The 16,126-nt window shown below is 38.6% G+C and overlaps 2 protein-coding genes across 2 annotated transcripts in view; both read left to right on the forward strand.

Annotated features, from left to right (window-relative positions):
- rapgefl1 (Rap guanine nucleotide exchange factor (GEF)-like 1) overlaps positions 1-6,965 on the forward strand; it is a 33,929-nt gene extending 26,964 nt beyond the window's left edge. Inside the window, exon 16 of the mRNA XM_026325948.2 lies at positions 10-6,965. Coding sequence (XP_026181733.1) covers positions 10-134 — 125 coding nt within the window. The 3' untranslated portion in view covers positions 135-6,965. The remainder of the gene's footprint in view (positions 1-9) is intronic.
- A 2,241-nt stretch (positions 6,966-9,206) lies between these two features.
- On the forward strand, positions 9,207-15,258 carry LOC113141460 (nucleoside diphosphate kinase B-like). The gene is made up of 5 exons (XM_026325879.1): positions 9,207-9,346; positions 11,260-11,392; positions 13,125-13,226; positions 14,442-14,554; positions 15,010-15,258. The coding sequence occupies exons 2-5, from the start codon at positions 11,276-11,278 to the stop codon at positions 15,125-15,127; spliced, it is 450 nt and encodes a 149-aa protein (XP_026181664.1). The 5' UTR covers positions 9,207-9,346; positions 11,260-11,275; the 3' UTR covers positions 15,128-15,258.
- Positions 15,259-16,126: the final 868 nt, after the last annotated feature.

Consider the following 16,126-nt stretch of genomic DNA (forward strand, 5'->3'; position numbering starts at 1 on the left):
TTCCCGTAGCCATGGATACAGAGATGTCCCCCTCTCACTTGCAGACAAAGGCCTATGTCCGCCAGTTACAGGTGATTGATAACCAGAACCTTCTGTTTGACATGTCCTGCAAACTGGAGCCCAAAGACACATAAAAAGACGTGTGATGGGTGAGAGAGAGACAAAAAGAGACAGGGATGGAGAGAAAGAAATGGGATGAAGAGAAGAAGAGCAGGAGAGAATGATGGTCACACATTATTGTTGAAGTAACTTTCATCAAGAAACAACAATGTAAAGAAGCGGAAGGAGAGGGGAATTCACGAGGGAAGGATTTTCATACTGGAGCTGGAAGCCGCAGTCTTTTCCTCCTCTCTTTATTTACCTGCAACATAAACATGAAGTTTTTGATAAGCGAAGAAAATAAATTGGAAGCATGAAGCCACCTGTTCTACTTTTTCTCCATCCATGTCTCTGCCAGCTTGTTTAGTTTTGCCTCCCTTTTCTTTCCTTCTTCCTCCTCCTCAGACCTGAAAGCCACTAAACACTAAAAAAACTGGACCAAAAGCTCATAATATTTAAACACGGATATTTTCGCCTCTTCCTCCGCAACTGATCATCTTCATTCTGTGGAGGACATTTTTCCACAAAATGCTATTAACTATCAGTGTGCAGCATTAATGAAACGTGCTGTGGTGAGTGTTCAGGAGCCTCGGGAAAGGACGACCAAGGTATTTGGTTATTACTCGGCAGGTTTAAACACTGCATTTGAGAAGCTCCTCAGTCTATTAATGACATCCCATTTGACCACATCATTGACTGTAGGTTAGAGACACATCACGCCATTACATGGCCTCGATGAAATCCAAGAACATTAAAAGATCGGCAGACCCTGCTTTATCTGCTGTTTTGTTCTGTTTCCTCACTCTGCACTTTTTCCTCCTGTGGCGGTCAACCAATCAGACTAGAGACAATCTGACACCTGCTGACCTTTAACCGCTCCACAAAAAAGCCTCCACTCTGCCATCAAATGGCAAATGGGTAAAATAATTATTGTACCATATCAACCTGAATATTTTTTTGCAGACACTGGATTTTAAAGGGGATGTGTAATATTAAAATTCTATACAACTACATAAACACCAAACCGATGCTGTCCCTCTGTAACAGCTCCTATAGAAAGCGTTGCATGATGGGTTATAGAGCTGCAGTGATTATTCACTTAATCTATTTTTGATCAACAAAAAATACTTTCCAACTATTTTGACTAAGTACCTTTGGCTTTGGACTGTTTGCCAAATGAAACAAAGCATTTTATGACATTACCTTGGACCTTAGGATACTGTGAGGAGCATTTTACCTTCTTTTCTGATGTTTTAAAGGCCAAACAATTAATGTAAGGACTAATCAGCACATTAATCAATTAGTATAATCATTAGTTGCAGTCCTAATGAAATATTTGTAGCCTTTAAGTACCTAACCTGACGTCCAGCATGTATTTGGGGTAAACTTAAATACTTAATACTACAGATCCTCTGGGCCTTTCAAATGTTACTGGACCGAATGGATCAAATTCTGCTCATAAAAAGAATCATTTTGAGGGATATGGGACACGTTAAAGTGTATTTGCCATTTTGCATCTGCTCTTTTTGGTGGTTGTCTATGGGAAAATTATTTTTGGGCTAGTGCGCGTCATGTGATGCTACAGTATCGAATCTGGTCGCTATGGCAAAATGACTTCAAAGCCCAGTGGTGTTTCTGGAGCACTAGTGAAATGAGTCAGAACATCTCCTGATGCGTCTACTGCAGAAACAGAGCGAAGGAAGTCATTCAGACCAGTTCAGCAAACAGTCAGCAGGATTTATGTTACAGTATTTCCTTCTCCACTCGAATTAGGGCCTTTCCATTGGACAAACTCTACATCTGGCAAACATATATACATACATTCATGAAGTCTTTTTCCAAAACTAGCTGTTGGAAAAAGTCAATAAATCTTTTAATCATGGTCATCATGCAGCAGTGGTTTTGCTTCGCAGGATCTTTTTTGAAGGACGTGGACAATGATCACTGAATCTCTGCAGGAATAAACTGAAATGAAATGTCAACATTATAATGACTCTAGGCCAGTTTCCAAGCAGGAGGAACCAGTCAGATTTCGACACCGCTACTTTTAAAAACTCTAAAGTCTGAATAAGAGTTTACACTTGAGACTGCCCTCAGAATCTAGCATTCAGATTTCATGATTGAATATATTTTTCCATCAAAATACTGATCTCTTTTACATGGAACAAAGGACAGACGGGGCCATGTTGTGGGGCTGTCACTGAACTCACAGCCCTGCTTAACTGCGTCTCTGGTTTACGTCAGTGGTAAGGGCTGTTCGACTGACTCTGACCTCTGATTTGTGGTTTGTATCAGCTGCCATATTTCACACACAGCAATCAGGAATATGTTTCTTTACCTAACGTAAGCAGTGAGGATGTGTTTACTGACAGTATCTGTGACAAACTTAAGGACACTCTGGGACGGTGCATTCATGGACTTGATTATTCAATAAGAACTGAATGTTCAGTGTGGTCGGGATAATGGACTTTACTCGCTGGATGAGATGTTGTAGATGCTGGTTTTCTACTAAATGTGTTCTTAATTTCAGTCTGAAGATGTTCAACGCTTCAGTTTTTTGTGCTTTTTGTTTCAGGACTTTAATGGTGATTATCATCATTAAAAGTTTCTCATAGTGTTTTATGATCCAACACGAGGGTTGGAGAATTCATGTCATGCTCAGTTTAAAGAACCGTACTGCTGTTTTTGGTATATTTTACCCAATTTCAGACAGCCACTGGTGTCTGCTAATTTCTACAAAAATAAATTTACAACTTGCAAGATGACGTCATAATGTTGGAGTAAATTGGCTAAAACATGCTAAAAACACATGTATGGTCCTTTAATAGAGTGAAAATGACAAGCTGATTGAACTCATAATCACATGACAGGCGATCAGCCATGTTTACTGGACGACACCATACCAGAGAGATAAACAGAAACCTGTGAAAAGTTGACAAGAAAGCTTTTCTTCAGCATTTGGGATCTAACTGCTGTCACACCTGAATGACCAATCGGCTTTAAAGAATCAGCCCCCACAGAGCCGCCCAGCCATTGGTTGGTTCTGAGGATTGACGGTGGACGTCCAAGGCAATAACAAAACGATAGGAAGTGAAGCCGGTTGATCAACTTCTCGCATCAACGAAGCACTTTTGCCAAACCTCAGGGCTCAGAGACACAGAGAGGTTTTGTTTACTCTTTATTCTCAATTTTCAGTAGAGTTCAGTTCAGTTGAGTCCAGTTGTGTTGCGATCAATTACTTCTATGTTTGTACAGCTGAACACACTTAAGTCATATTTACTATAATAAATAGAAATATATAGAATTGATGTTTTTATGCTGTGATCTCCACCAGGTCTGGATCCAGTTTGTATGCACTGAAACTTTATTTTAGTTTGGGTTTGAGTGACAGATCAGAGTCAGAGCTGTGTACACTAAAAAAAAAAAAAAAAAAAAAGCCTCCATCTAAAGTCATCTTGTCTGAGTCCAAAGGACCTCCTCAGCACAGCATTTATATTGGTCAAACTATGTTTGGAACTGCAGGGACATCATAAGCAGAACATGTGTAGAGGATGTTTAAAAAGCCTCCACACAAGCCACAAAATTTATTAAAGGTCAAAGGTTTTGATCCAGAGCAGATCTTTGTCAGGTGTCAGGTCACATCATTATAAATGGACTTGCAAATTTAGTAAAACAGGACCTAGGTGTGTATAAAAATTCAGCTGTTCATTTGTTACATGAAGCGTTTGTTTCTTTCTAATAATCTTTCAAGACTCAGCTCAAGAAAAACTGGATTATGATGGAGGGTTTTTTTTTTTCAAGTGCATTAATGAGTTTCAAGAGAAGATGATGTACATACTGAACATTTTGAAAAACAAATTATGTTTAGAGATTTAGAGAATAGACACATACACACACGGGTGTGAGGGTGTGTGTGTGTGTGTGTGTATATATATATATATACACATATACATATATACATTTTTCATCTATATATATATATATATATATATAGATATATATATATATTGATGAAAAATGTTGCAAAATCACAATAATGAGAATTTGACGAAACAAATTTGTAATGGGTTAATGAAGTTCCTGCCCCAAATTATACCACTTTACGTGAAATTTTCCAGTAAGATGAATATTTAGTATTTTCGAGTAAGATGTCCAGTAGTGTCTGTTGTTGGATTGAAACTCTTCAATGCATCGTGATGATTCATATGTTTGTAAAATTTTCTAAAAAGTGGAAATGGTTTAAAAAAGATCTGTGCTCAGCTCTGATAGCCGGTGAGACTATTGTTCTCCATCTGTACCATAACATCCTGTATGTAAAAGCTCAGTCACACTGATCCCGTCCAGAAGTGACTCCCAACGTCTCACATTAAGGACATTTCAGCTTCACATCCAGTTCATATCTCTGAACTGTAGTAGGTCAGAGGTTCAGATCCAAATACTTAAAATTAAAGTTGGTATTAATATTTATCTTTTGTTGTGCTACCAAGCTTTTATTTTGGTAGGGGTAGGTTTGTGCAAGTTCAAAAATAGGATTTGAATTTAAAAAGTAACTTACTAAGCTAAAAATGATGAGTTCACTGTGTCTGTTTCACCTGTAACCACACTTTTTCAGTAACTTAGTTATTTTACCACAATTGATATCATCTATATAGCAGCAGTGCAGAATTTTTCCAATTGATTTTAAATTTTAAAAACTTAACACATAATAGAAGTCCCAACTTTTGTTCATAGGTGAGCAGCATGATGTGTGCGTGGAGGTTACTTGATTCTGGACGGGACGCAAGACCTTATATCCATATGAAGTTCTAAAACAGTCCTTGAAACAGATATGAAAAAATATTTCCCAGAACTCCCAAGAATACTAGTTTAATGCTCAAGGACATGAGCTCAAACTCTGAGCTCACATTATGGGGAACCAACTCCAGTTTCCCATCCCACAGGTTCCAAACCTGTAACAACTTTCAACCTCCAAGAATATGAGCTCAAACTCCTATGAACTCTAGTTCAGAGCCTCAGAAGCACATATTCAAACCTTTAAGAAAACAAGTTTGAGTTTGGGCATCCCAGAATACTAGTCTAAACTAGAAAAACAGTGTTGCTAATTACAAATTCTAATGTTTCCAGTTGTGAGTCATTTGAAGAATAAGGTGAACTTTGTTCCTTCACATTTCTTCTTAGTCTGAGGTAAAAATATCTGTTCAGCACTCCATATTTGATAATGCAGGTTTTGTCAGGATGGAAACATTTGCAATGGATTTGGTTGGGTAGAAAGTGTGAAACCCAGTGAAGATGACGTCATCACTAGTCTGCCGGTGGCTCTCTCAGGACCACTTCCTGGGTGTTTGATGCGTTATTATGGATCCCACTGTAGTAATGGGCAGAAACAGAAGTTCTGAATCCCAGCTGTCTCCAAGCTCAACCTAAAGAAAACCATTTTCCACATTAAATCTTAAAAAGACCTCACCAAACCATCCAGTTTAGGGGCTAATCTCAGTCTCTGCCTGTTGTCCTGCTGGGATCCATAATGTGGAGAGGCGGACAGCTTCTTGAATTGAGGCTGTCTGCTGTTGTTGCCTGTATGAAAACAGTGAAAAAATAGAAATTGTATATATTGCAACGTTGTAAATAGGCAAATACTAACGAAGACTCTATTTTATGTATGAGCTGAGAGTGAGTGACACTAACTCAAGGAGAAATATTTGATTTGGTGTTTTTTATTTGTTAAAGTGAGAACGTGTACAGTGATGCTAGAAAGAAAGATATGACAAATTTATGACTCTGAATTGTACAGTTTAATCTCTTCTGTTCAACTCTTCTGTTGTTTTCTATCTAAAGCTTGGGGATGTTTCTGTTTCTCTTTTTTTTGTACAGAAGTGGTTGTTTTGATGCAGGTCTCTATTTCTGTGAACATCAGACAGATGTTGTGATTGGGGCAGAGGTCTGCTGGGGCGGGGTCTGGAATATTCCAGAAAAACATTGCAATAGAAAAAAAAAAAACAAAATTTCTACAACCTGCTTCACGATAAGACAGACTAATTAAAGCAGAGACTGGGAAAAATAAATCTGACATTTCAAGAAGAAAACTGACAATGTTTAAAGTTAAATTAATATATTACCCTAATTATGATAATATTCCAACTTTATTCTAAAATATTTTTTGTTTTGTGTCAATTATCTCAAAATAAACCAAAACCTTTTTTCTATGAAATTACAACTTGCAATAATAACCTCAAGGTGCAACGTGTAAAAAGTGACAAATTTAGCGGCATCTCGTGGTGAGATTGCAGAATACAACCTTCTGAGCACCCTTCACAACCCACCCCATTGTTTCCAGGTGTGAGGGTGGGTGGAGTGGCCATCGGCTTTAAAGAAAACACAAGTTACTTTCTAGAGCCAGTGTCTGATTTGTCCGTTCTGGGCTACTATATAAACACAGCAGTGCAACATGGCTGCCTCTGTGAAAGGAGACCTGCTCCCTATGTAGATTTAAAAGTCTCATTCTAAGATTCAGAAAATGCAAGTTGGTATTTTCCATTGATTACACACTGAGAACATATTTATGAACATTATATTCATAAATTATTATTGCAATACTTTCCTTAAAAGTAAAATTAGTATTAGATGCTTAATAACCGTATTTTGAAATAAGTCATATCTCTTATAATCTTGCCAGACAGGAGTCAAAGGCGGCAAATTGATTATAAGAAATTGATCTTTGATCTGTTAAAAAGTTCATTCTGCGGCAGTATGCAAATGAAACAGCTGAAAGGAAAGGAAAGATTTGAGTCTCATTAAATCTCTAGCAGACTTCTGCTCTCTGTGCTGTCACACTACAGAAATTGGAATAAAACCTCTGGACAACAACACAACTGCCTCATACTCTGTGTTTGAGTTTTTTGCTGCACAAATCTCGTACACTAAGCACTACAGTACTGATAACGATTAGTGTTACAAGAAGCATTCTTCAAAATAACATTTAATGCAATGAAAAGAAGTAAAAGATAACTTTTAAAATATCCCTCTGCAGGTTTCCAACTAGGAGTGACTTTCAGGTTTGTTTTTTGATTCATTGTAGGAAATTTATAGATTGTTTCACTGTGATACATCATGCTGGTTAGGTATGTTTCTGCAGGTTCTGTGGTCCAGTATAAGATGGGTAAACATCTTAAGTGGGTGCGTAAGCAGGGGGTGTGTGTTTTAATTTCATCTGATAGGGTCCTTGCTTCCCCGCCACTGTCTCCCCTGGGAGAAGGACCGCTTTCCATCCCTGATTAGGACAAGGTTTATATTTAGGGTCCAGTTTGGGGGAAGGGTAAAGGTTGGAGCTTCAGATTAAAGACATGCAGTAGATTGTGTGTGTGTTTGTTTCAGTTTACTTTCAGTTACACAACAGGTGCACAATAAGGCAGTTGCCCTCAGTTATATAATGCATTGCACCTGTGTGTGTGTATGTGGGTGTGTGTGTATTATATTTAAGAACCGAGGACAAAATAGATTTAAAGTATAAAAAATATATCGTATATAAATAAAAGTTTATAACATGCAGGGAAAATTACAATTTGTCAATTAGTATGTGTTGTGTTGATTCAAATTATCCCTTACTACTGATGCACTAACAAGTGAGTGTTACCTGGCTGAACCTAAACTACCTAAAAAAGTACTCAGACCAGTTACTTTAGGTGAAGTATTAATACTCATGGGACCTTCATGATTCTGAAACTGTACTTTAAGGGTTAATAGTGTTAGAATTATTGTTCCTGTGGAGTTTTACTTTTGATTAACCTTATTACTCTCAAACGATGCACATTGTTTAGGAAAGAATTGGTGGCATGTACCGCACTTGAGTAGTTCAAATCCTATGAATGACAGAACATTCTTTGTGCTTGTAGGAACTGCCCTGTCTGCTGCCGTGGGGTCCCACAGGGTTCTTTTCTGGGCTCTTTATTGTTCTCAATTTACAGTTACCTGTGGGGCAGGTTTTTCAAAATTAAAAAAAAATATTTTTCCTGCTATTTCAGATATATCTGCCCATAACTCCAGCCTACGTGTCCTCTGTCACATCACTCACAACCTGCTGTGATGATTTTTTGGGCAACAGTCTACTCGCAATTTGTAAAGCAGTAGTTTCCTTGGTCTTGCGCTGTGCATAAGAGACTCGAAATCTAGGGATGTTTCTTCACTCTGACCTGAACGTTTCTCTTCATTTCTTTAACATAACAAAAGAAAGCCCACTCTCAACTGAGAGGCTTTGCTAGGATCAGTGTTTTCTTTGAATCCAGCATGCAAAAAAGCTTTATTCACACCTATTTAAAGCCAGTTAGACTGTTAGACTGATAAGCATGGGTTCGCCTGAGAAATCAAATCTCTCTAGCTTGTACAAAATACTGCTGCAGGTGTTCTCACAAGAACTAAGAGCTGTTAACATCCCCTCTTAATAGCCATAGTCCTACAAAGAACCTCTAACTTCAACCTGCCATATTTCACATGGTAACATCGTAGAGATCTCTGATTAGATGTTTTTTGTAGCTCAAATGGACATATGCATATGGAAACACTAAACTCACTGACTCATTTCTATAGGAACAGATGCTGAAACTAATGGCTACTGACATATTTACAAAAAATCAACAGGCCTGTAGTTGAACTGAATAAGTATATTCATAACTGATAAAAGGATGATCATTTACTGTTTGAGTTCCATGCATCATTAAGCTTTTGCAGTACTTTTGAAACACAGTAAATTAATTTCATGGGAAAAAAATCCAAACAGCAGAGAAACTGAGAAAAACGGATGCTCTACAAAGGTGAAGAAATATTTAGAAACTTTAAGAAGGGGAGGATATTTTTAGAAAATGCGGACTGTTTTTTGTAAATCCAGTAAAGTTATAGAAATTGTGGACCTTTTTGGAAAGATGATATTTTTGTGCATACATTTTCTAAAGTGTATACATGTAAGAAATTAGAGATGCCTTTAGAAAAATTAGCAAGATCTAAAAGCAGAATGGGTCCTCATAAAGAAATACTAACAAGCAGACAGGGTTACAGATCCAATAAGCAATACAGATTGGATGAAATGAAACACACGCAACACACCCCTAGGACACAAATACACTCACATTTTTGGACAACCCCCCCCTCCCAGTAAACCCTTTAAATACAGGTCCACTCCGGCTCTTGGGCTTTGGTGATCGCATCCCCGCCGCCGGCAGCTCGTCTTCACAAGTTCTCCTCGTATCCCAAAACCAAGGTAGATACACATATACACACCTACACATGTAACATTTTAAAATAATATTGCATTGATTTTTAATGACTGGCAACACTATGAATGCGGTCCTAATATCTGATCAAAGCATCTTTCTCCTAACACAGCTACTGTCTGAGCAGCTCACATCTTTTTATGTTTGGTGGTGTTAGTTTTGTGCAGCAGGTGCATTGCAGAGACATGCTGGATAGCTGTGCACAGCTGCAGACACAAATCTGTGCTGTGGGTTTGAGTTCAGGTTAAAAAGATTTCATCAGAAATCGTGACGCGTGTGGTTCTGTATCAGCCTTTGTAAATAAAGTGTGCAGGTGGAATGAAGTTTGGGAAGGTTTGTTGCAGGGAAATCCCAGGAAAGTTTGTGCTTGGTACTTTGTTGTAGAAATCTGCCTGTTAGACTGATGTTTGTTGAGCGACTGAGAAAAAGTTTGTGCTGATTGTGGTGTTGCCAAATTTTTAGGGTTCATCTTCAGGGGAAAATGAATATCCACTGAAAACCGAATCCAAGTCTGGCCAGCTCATATCGATCCAGCTTTCACTGGCTCAAAACTCTCCAACAGACAAACAGCATACTGCTGACAGGACAAAAAAGAGACATACTTCAAAAACACGGCAACAGTGCATATTTTATTTCAATAGATCAGCAGAACTTAAGATGGTTATGTGACCTTGAGTTTTAATTACAGTGTTAGAAGTATCACACCTGAAGTTTGTGAGGGTCTAAAACGATCTGGGTTCTGCTGGCCTGTGGCTGACCCCTGCACTCTGCTGTATCCAGGCGCTCTTAGTTTTTCTGCTCTCTCAGCCTGAATTCCTGCCAGTACCACCTGCTCTCATTACATATCAGCTTCACACGACCAGATTCCAACTGGCAGTAAAATTAGAAAACAGGGCAGCCGGGCACTCCGAAGCTTTGTCCAAAATTATGAGCAGGATTCAAGTTCAAGTGGGTGGTTTCTGTGCTCAGTCCAAAGTCAAGTTGTGATTTCAGATCTGCACCTTCAGCAGAATGAAGCCTTCCAGTCCAATATCTTTAATCAGAAGTCATTTGATATTATTATTATTATATATTATTCGTCTTTTCAGTGGAGACACACAACTCTGAATGGTTTTGGATAAAAGCAGCTAGTAAATCAATTTAAGAAATGGGATGTATTTGACATTAAGTAAACAAAATGTTGTTAGCAGTGCTATTCTTATGTAAAAACAGATGGAATCAACCAAATATTCTCCTGTAAGTGTTCAGCGGGTCAGTTTTAAATACAAACAGCCACAGGGAGCTGAGAAGAGACAGCTTCTTATTCTGGTATGCAACCAGCACACACACATATTCAGTAGATTTTAGGAAGAAAGGGCTTGTCAGCAGAATAGAAGGTGAAGGTGTTGATGTTTTGTGTTCAGTTGTCTGAACCTTTAAAAACCTCAGGGGCAGTTCAAAATATAGATGTGTGCCGTGCATGGATTTTTTATTTTTATTAATTTATTTTTTACCAGTATGTGGATATTAAATGCCAGAAAAACTTTTAGGTTTATTTGGAGATGACACTTCAATGTTTGATCTATTTTTTTTTTTTTTTTTGTCCAAATGTCTCATAAATAGGGAGAGGATGTTTTAATGTTAGTCAAGGGGGGGACACTGAGCTGCTTTGATTTAGAAATGGGTGACTTTGGAGGACAAAGCTTTGGTCTTTGCAGCTAGAGGAGGATGCTGAGTGAAGAAGATGGCCTGTGTAGAAGTGTTAGCTGTTCTATCTGGTTAGCTCTATCTGCTCACTGCGATTCCACACACACACTCCTAACATTACTTATTACTTGTTATGTGCAGTCATTGTTTGTTTGTATGTTTATGGACTCCTGAAAAAGAGATGGTCCAATGAGCTGTTTTTCTGTGGCTGCAGCCTTCTCTCAGCCGACATGGAGCATACCTTCATTGCTGTGAAGCCCGATGGCGTCCAGAGAGGACTGTGTGGCGAGATCATCAAGCGCTTCGAGCATAGAGGCTTCAGGCTGATTGCTGCCAAATTCCTGCAGGTAACCATGACAACAAAGGCCTAACTTTTAAAATCTGAACCAAAACGACAAAAGCAAGAATCAGTGAAGGTGTGAAGAGGGAGGGGCTGCTGGTTCCAGAGAGGTTTTTTCTCCTGTTTGTGTTTCCCTTTAAATGTTCTCTAAATGATACGGTCGATGGTACTGTACACAGAAACACAGCACTCTCCCCAATAACCTAGTGACCCTACAGGTTTATGTTGTAATTATCACAACACCTCCTTGTTCATTTATTCCCCACTCCCCATATATATGACACAGGAGACCAAAACGCCTATGAAGTCTTAATGATGAACTATAGAATCAAGAAAAACCTTTGATGTACAACAGTTTTAAAGGCAATATAAGTTTATATTTACTAAAACATGGTTATTGAGAGTATAGGCTGATCATAATGTGCTTGAAGTTTGAAAGTATAGGGCACATGTCAGCAATCAGGGCTCAGCCATGAAATGATTCTTACATTGGAATTTTTCAGTGGCTGGAAAAATAGACTGATGTCCTACGCTTTCAATACGACCTTTATTTAATCTAAACCATTACACTTTTTGAGGAGGACAGTAGTAGAGAACAGTTCAGCATTTACCTGAGGGTTGAACTTGAGAAAATGACTTTAATTCATTAAAGAATCCGATTGTTTTTAGAACTTACAGATGTCCTTGTCATTTAAGTCCTAGTGAAGTCTCGAGTCAAATTCAGTGATATAGCATCTTTCAAAACATAAAATGCACAACAAAGGCTTTTTTAAAGCAGCTAAGTATTTAGTACTTTATGAAATGTCTAGCATTATGAAATCAATAGCTTCTGGCAGAGAGACGGACAGGAAATGCAGTAACAGAGATATGAGATGCCATAAAGCCTTTGGATGGACACAGTGGCTGGATGCCATTTCTGTTGGCCTGCCAGCTGTTTGTGAGCCAGTCACTTTCTGGTCCAGAAATATCATGTACACAAAACTGCCTGAAATCACCAGCTCTTATTGGTTTTTCAGTGAATTGGATTATTTGTTAGACTTCGTTTCGGGAGGATGTGAGTGGAATGAAATGGTTTGTGCCTCTCATTGAGCTGGTTCTTGCAAAGATGACAAAGCTGTTCTCAGTTTAGCGAGAGGACATGACAGCTGTGGACTTATGGCATGTTGCAGCCTCCGAGGCACTCAGACGTGTATCACTATCGCACTCACATTCCCAGCAGGCGTGCGAGTTCGTTCGGTGGCGTTGATCCCACAGTGACAGTTGGCTTCACCGTCTGTGTGGATTAATCTACAGTACATAGTAATACACAAGTGACACCAGCGAGAAGAGACACTTCTCCAGTTTTGTGGAAGAAAATTGTAGCTTTTGGTTTAGATGCAAATATTTTGTCTGCATGGAAATCACTGGATTATAAATGGACCCATGGTCGGTCAGAACAACACATTCACCCATGAGCATAAAACAAGGAGCAATAAAAAAAAAAAAAGACACTTGCTAGGTCAAAACAAGTCAGTGGTATTGGGTAAAGTTAATCCAGTATTGCATCCATACTATACTGTATACTCCCACTCTATTTCTAACCTAAACTGTTTTTAAAAGCAAAAATTGAGATTTTTCTCCAATTTTGAACTGTCAAGGTGTTTCGTGAGATTACCATGGGTTTAGTTTCAGGTATAAAAAAATGAAAAGCCTCAAGTAGAAGAACCTCAGAATAATGATCACATGTCCTGTATGTTTAGGCCTCTGAGGACCACATGAAGAAGCACTACCTGGACCTCAAGGACATGCCTTTCTATGCTGGACTCTGCAAATACATGTCCTCTGGACCCATCCTCGCCATGGTAACTACATACACACAGACACAAATATATTTAATAAACACACACTCGGATGGTGAGCTCATTTGAAGTGACAGCCCATCGTGTCAGATATCTTTCTACTTTTATCTATTTCCATTTCATCACTGGCCGTCTCTCGTTCTGTTTGAGTCTGTACTTGCTCGCCCTGTTGTCCTCACACTCTCTTCACACCCTCTTAGGTTGAAGGCCTCTCTCCTTTTATAGACCAGAGCACAATATCTACCAGGGTGTGTGGTCAGACTGAGAGGTGACACTGCTGAGCTCAGACTTCTAATAGATTCATTTTTACTGGTGTGACAGCTGTTCTACTCCGTAGGATTTCAATACTTTCTGGAACATTTCCTGGAAAGAAACTTTTGGTAGAGATTACAGGAAAAACAGACAATGTTCTGACACTTGTTTGACTTAGTTCAATGTCTTCAGTTTTGGCTGGAAACAGAGGGTTGTACCTTGTACAGTGTCAGGACAACTATTTTTAGAAGCAGTGAACATGCATGTGCAAAGTTTAGGGATTTTTGACTCCTTTACTACATGCGCAGGTTTTGTGAGCAGCATTTTGTAAAAGAATCACACGGTCCGGAGAGGACAGGACATCTTTACGTGGTTGTTTAAAGTCTTTGGTTTGCCTGGGACGTCTGGATATCCAAGCTCATAGCAGCTGACTACAATGATAGGTAGAATAATGTCGCCAATTATATGGGCTGTAGCGTCTACAGAGATTAATCAGCACTGGTCACAGGTTACATCCTCTTACTGACTGTCCATACTACCCAACTCCAAGATACTTTGCTACCTACAGCCCTTCAGGTTTTATTCCAGCTTCTCTACTGTGTTTTCAAAATATGGTCAGTAAATTAGCCCTGCCTGCCACCTAGTGAAAGTTATAAGAAGCTTTTTTCTAATTGCTAGTAGGCATTTCAACAGTCAGCCAAAGAGGAGCTCTAGAGGACCAGCAGACTGACTGGGGCTACATTCTTCTGCACAAAGAAAGTTTAATATTGGTTCTCCTTTTGGAGATGGAGAGCGTTAACTCAAGGGACTCAATTCACAAAGCTTTAATTCAAATAACTGTAACCCAACTAGAATATTGTCTACTACACACAAGATGAAACTCACCTCAATATACATGTATGTGTTATGTATGTTCTATAGAAGAACCTCCCAGAGACACAGGGTGTGTGTTAATGTGTGTTTCAGGTGTGGGAGGGTCAGAACATTGTGAAGCTGGTCAGGATGATGCTGGGTGAGACCAACCCTGCTGAATCCAAGCCTGGCAGCATCCGTGGAGATCTGTGCATCAACATCGGCAGGTGAGCAACATTAGCATATACGGCAGGTAACCCCACCCACGCACGCACGCACACACACACACACACACCTGGCAAATTGTAGACATTAGCTTATTGTAACTGTGACTTCATAGGATTAAGTAACTTTCAAAGTACTGTAAGTGAAAACTGCATTTTCTTTTTAAATTGATATAATATTGGAAAAATTTGAATTTTCATTAACATTATGCTAAATATAATGACTTTATACTGAGTAACATAAATTATCATAATTCCTCATATTTAATAAACTTTCTGTTTCTAGTTTGTAAGTAAAATATTTATTTGCAGTGTTAAATATATATGCTGCAATCAAATAAATCATTTATTAAATACCCTTAATGAAATTAATCGTCATAATAATAAATGTATCTGACAACAATAATAGTGGTTATTTCTGTTGTCTGTCATTGCACTAACCTCTCCTGTTTTCTCAGAAACATCATCCACGGCAGCGACACCCTGGAGAATGCCAAGACTGAGATTGCTCTGTGGTTCAAGCCTGAGGAGTTCGTCAACTACACCCAGTGCTCCCACCACTGGCTGTACGAGTAAACTGTCAAACACCCAACTGGACCCTACCTGCCCCATTAACCGGAACTCCATCACATCCTACAGACAATTGTCTAACTTGGTCTTCATTGACATGTAGCACTTATCAATAAAGTCTCATGGTAACATCAGCAGCAACTGTTTCTGTGTCCTTCTTCCTGTCACTGTTCCTGTAAATTAGACTAAAAACACACGTCCATCTTCTTTCCATCATGTTTTGAAAGTCAAAGTTTTCCCCTAACAGTCCGAATCATTGTAAGAGCTACTGTCGTAGAAAGTGAACATAAACACAATAAAGTTGAACAGCTTTGTTTTTCTGCCTTAACATTTTTTTTTTAGAAAAGAGAGCATTTGGGCTTTATTAGCTAGGAAACTGATGGCCCAGTTATGATAAGCCCATCATAATTAAGGATGAATTAATCTGATTAAGGCGAAATCAATAGCTTTTATTTTTACCTTACAAATGATCAATGAATCCCTTAAAATGCCATTAAAAACAGCTAAAGTCCATCATGAGTAAGAGGTAAATTAATGGGTTTTAAGTTAAGAGCTTTCAGTCATTTTCCCATTACTTATTATTTTTAGTCTTGTTAGAAGCAGTGCAGAGCTGAATGCAAACACCAGCATGCTAACATACTCACAATGACAATGTTAACATACTGACACTTAACAGGTATAATGTTTACCAGCTTAGCTTGGTCATAACCCAAAGTACTGGACTGAGTTGAATGTTGATGTGATAATTCAACTTTAGGGAAACATGAATGTCTGAAGCAAATTTCATGAAAATCCAATCAGGCAAACAGCTGTATATGAATTTTTAACCCCTTCCCGTCTTGGATCTAGTCCACAGTTTTGTACCTGATCCTCTTACCTTAATCTAGAATCAACATATTAAACCCTAGTTTAATTACTTTTAGAGCTTGCACACAGTCCTTAGGTTAATTTGCATTTCATAAAAACTATTTTCAGCATGTGGAATATTTAGATTCTAAAGACTGA

This window comes from Mastacembelus armatus, chromosome 8 (assembly GCF_900324485.2).
Source record: "Mastacembelus armatus chromosome 8, fMasArm1.2, whole genome shotgun sequence".
Lineage (NCBI taxonomy): Eukaryota > Metazoa > Chordata > Actinopteri > Synbranchiformes > Mastacembelidae > Mastacembelus > Mastacembelus armatus.

Excerpts from the sequence above, each read along its gene's own strand:
- LOC113141460 (XM_026325879.1), top strand. The coding sequence starts at position 11,276 with ATGGAGCATACCTTCATTGCTGTGAAGCCCGATGGCGTCCAGAGAGGA. Across the intron at positions 11,393-13,124 it reads TTGCTGCCAAATTCCTGCAG|GCCTCTGAGGACCACATGAA; the intron begins GTAACCATGACA and ends CTGTATGTTTAG. Across the intron at positions 14,555-15,009 it reads CTGTGCATCAACATCGGCAG|AAACATCATCCACGGCAGCG; the intron begins GTGAGCAACATT and ends CTGTTTTCTCAG.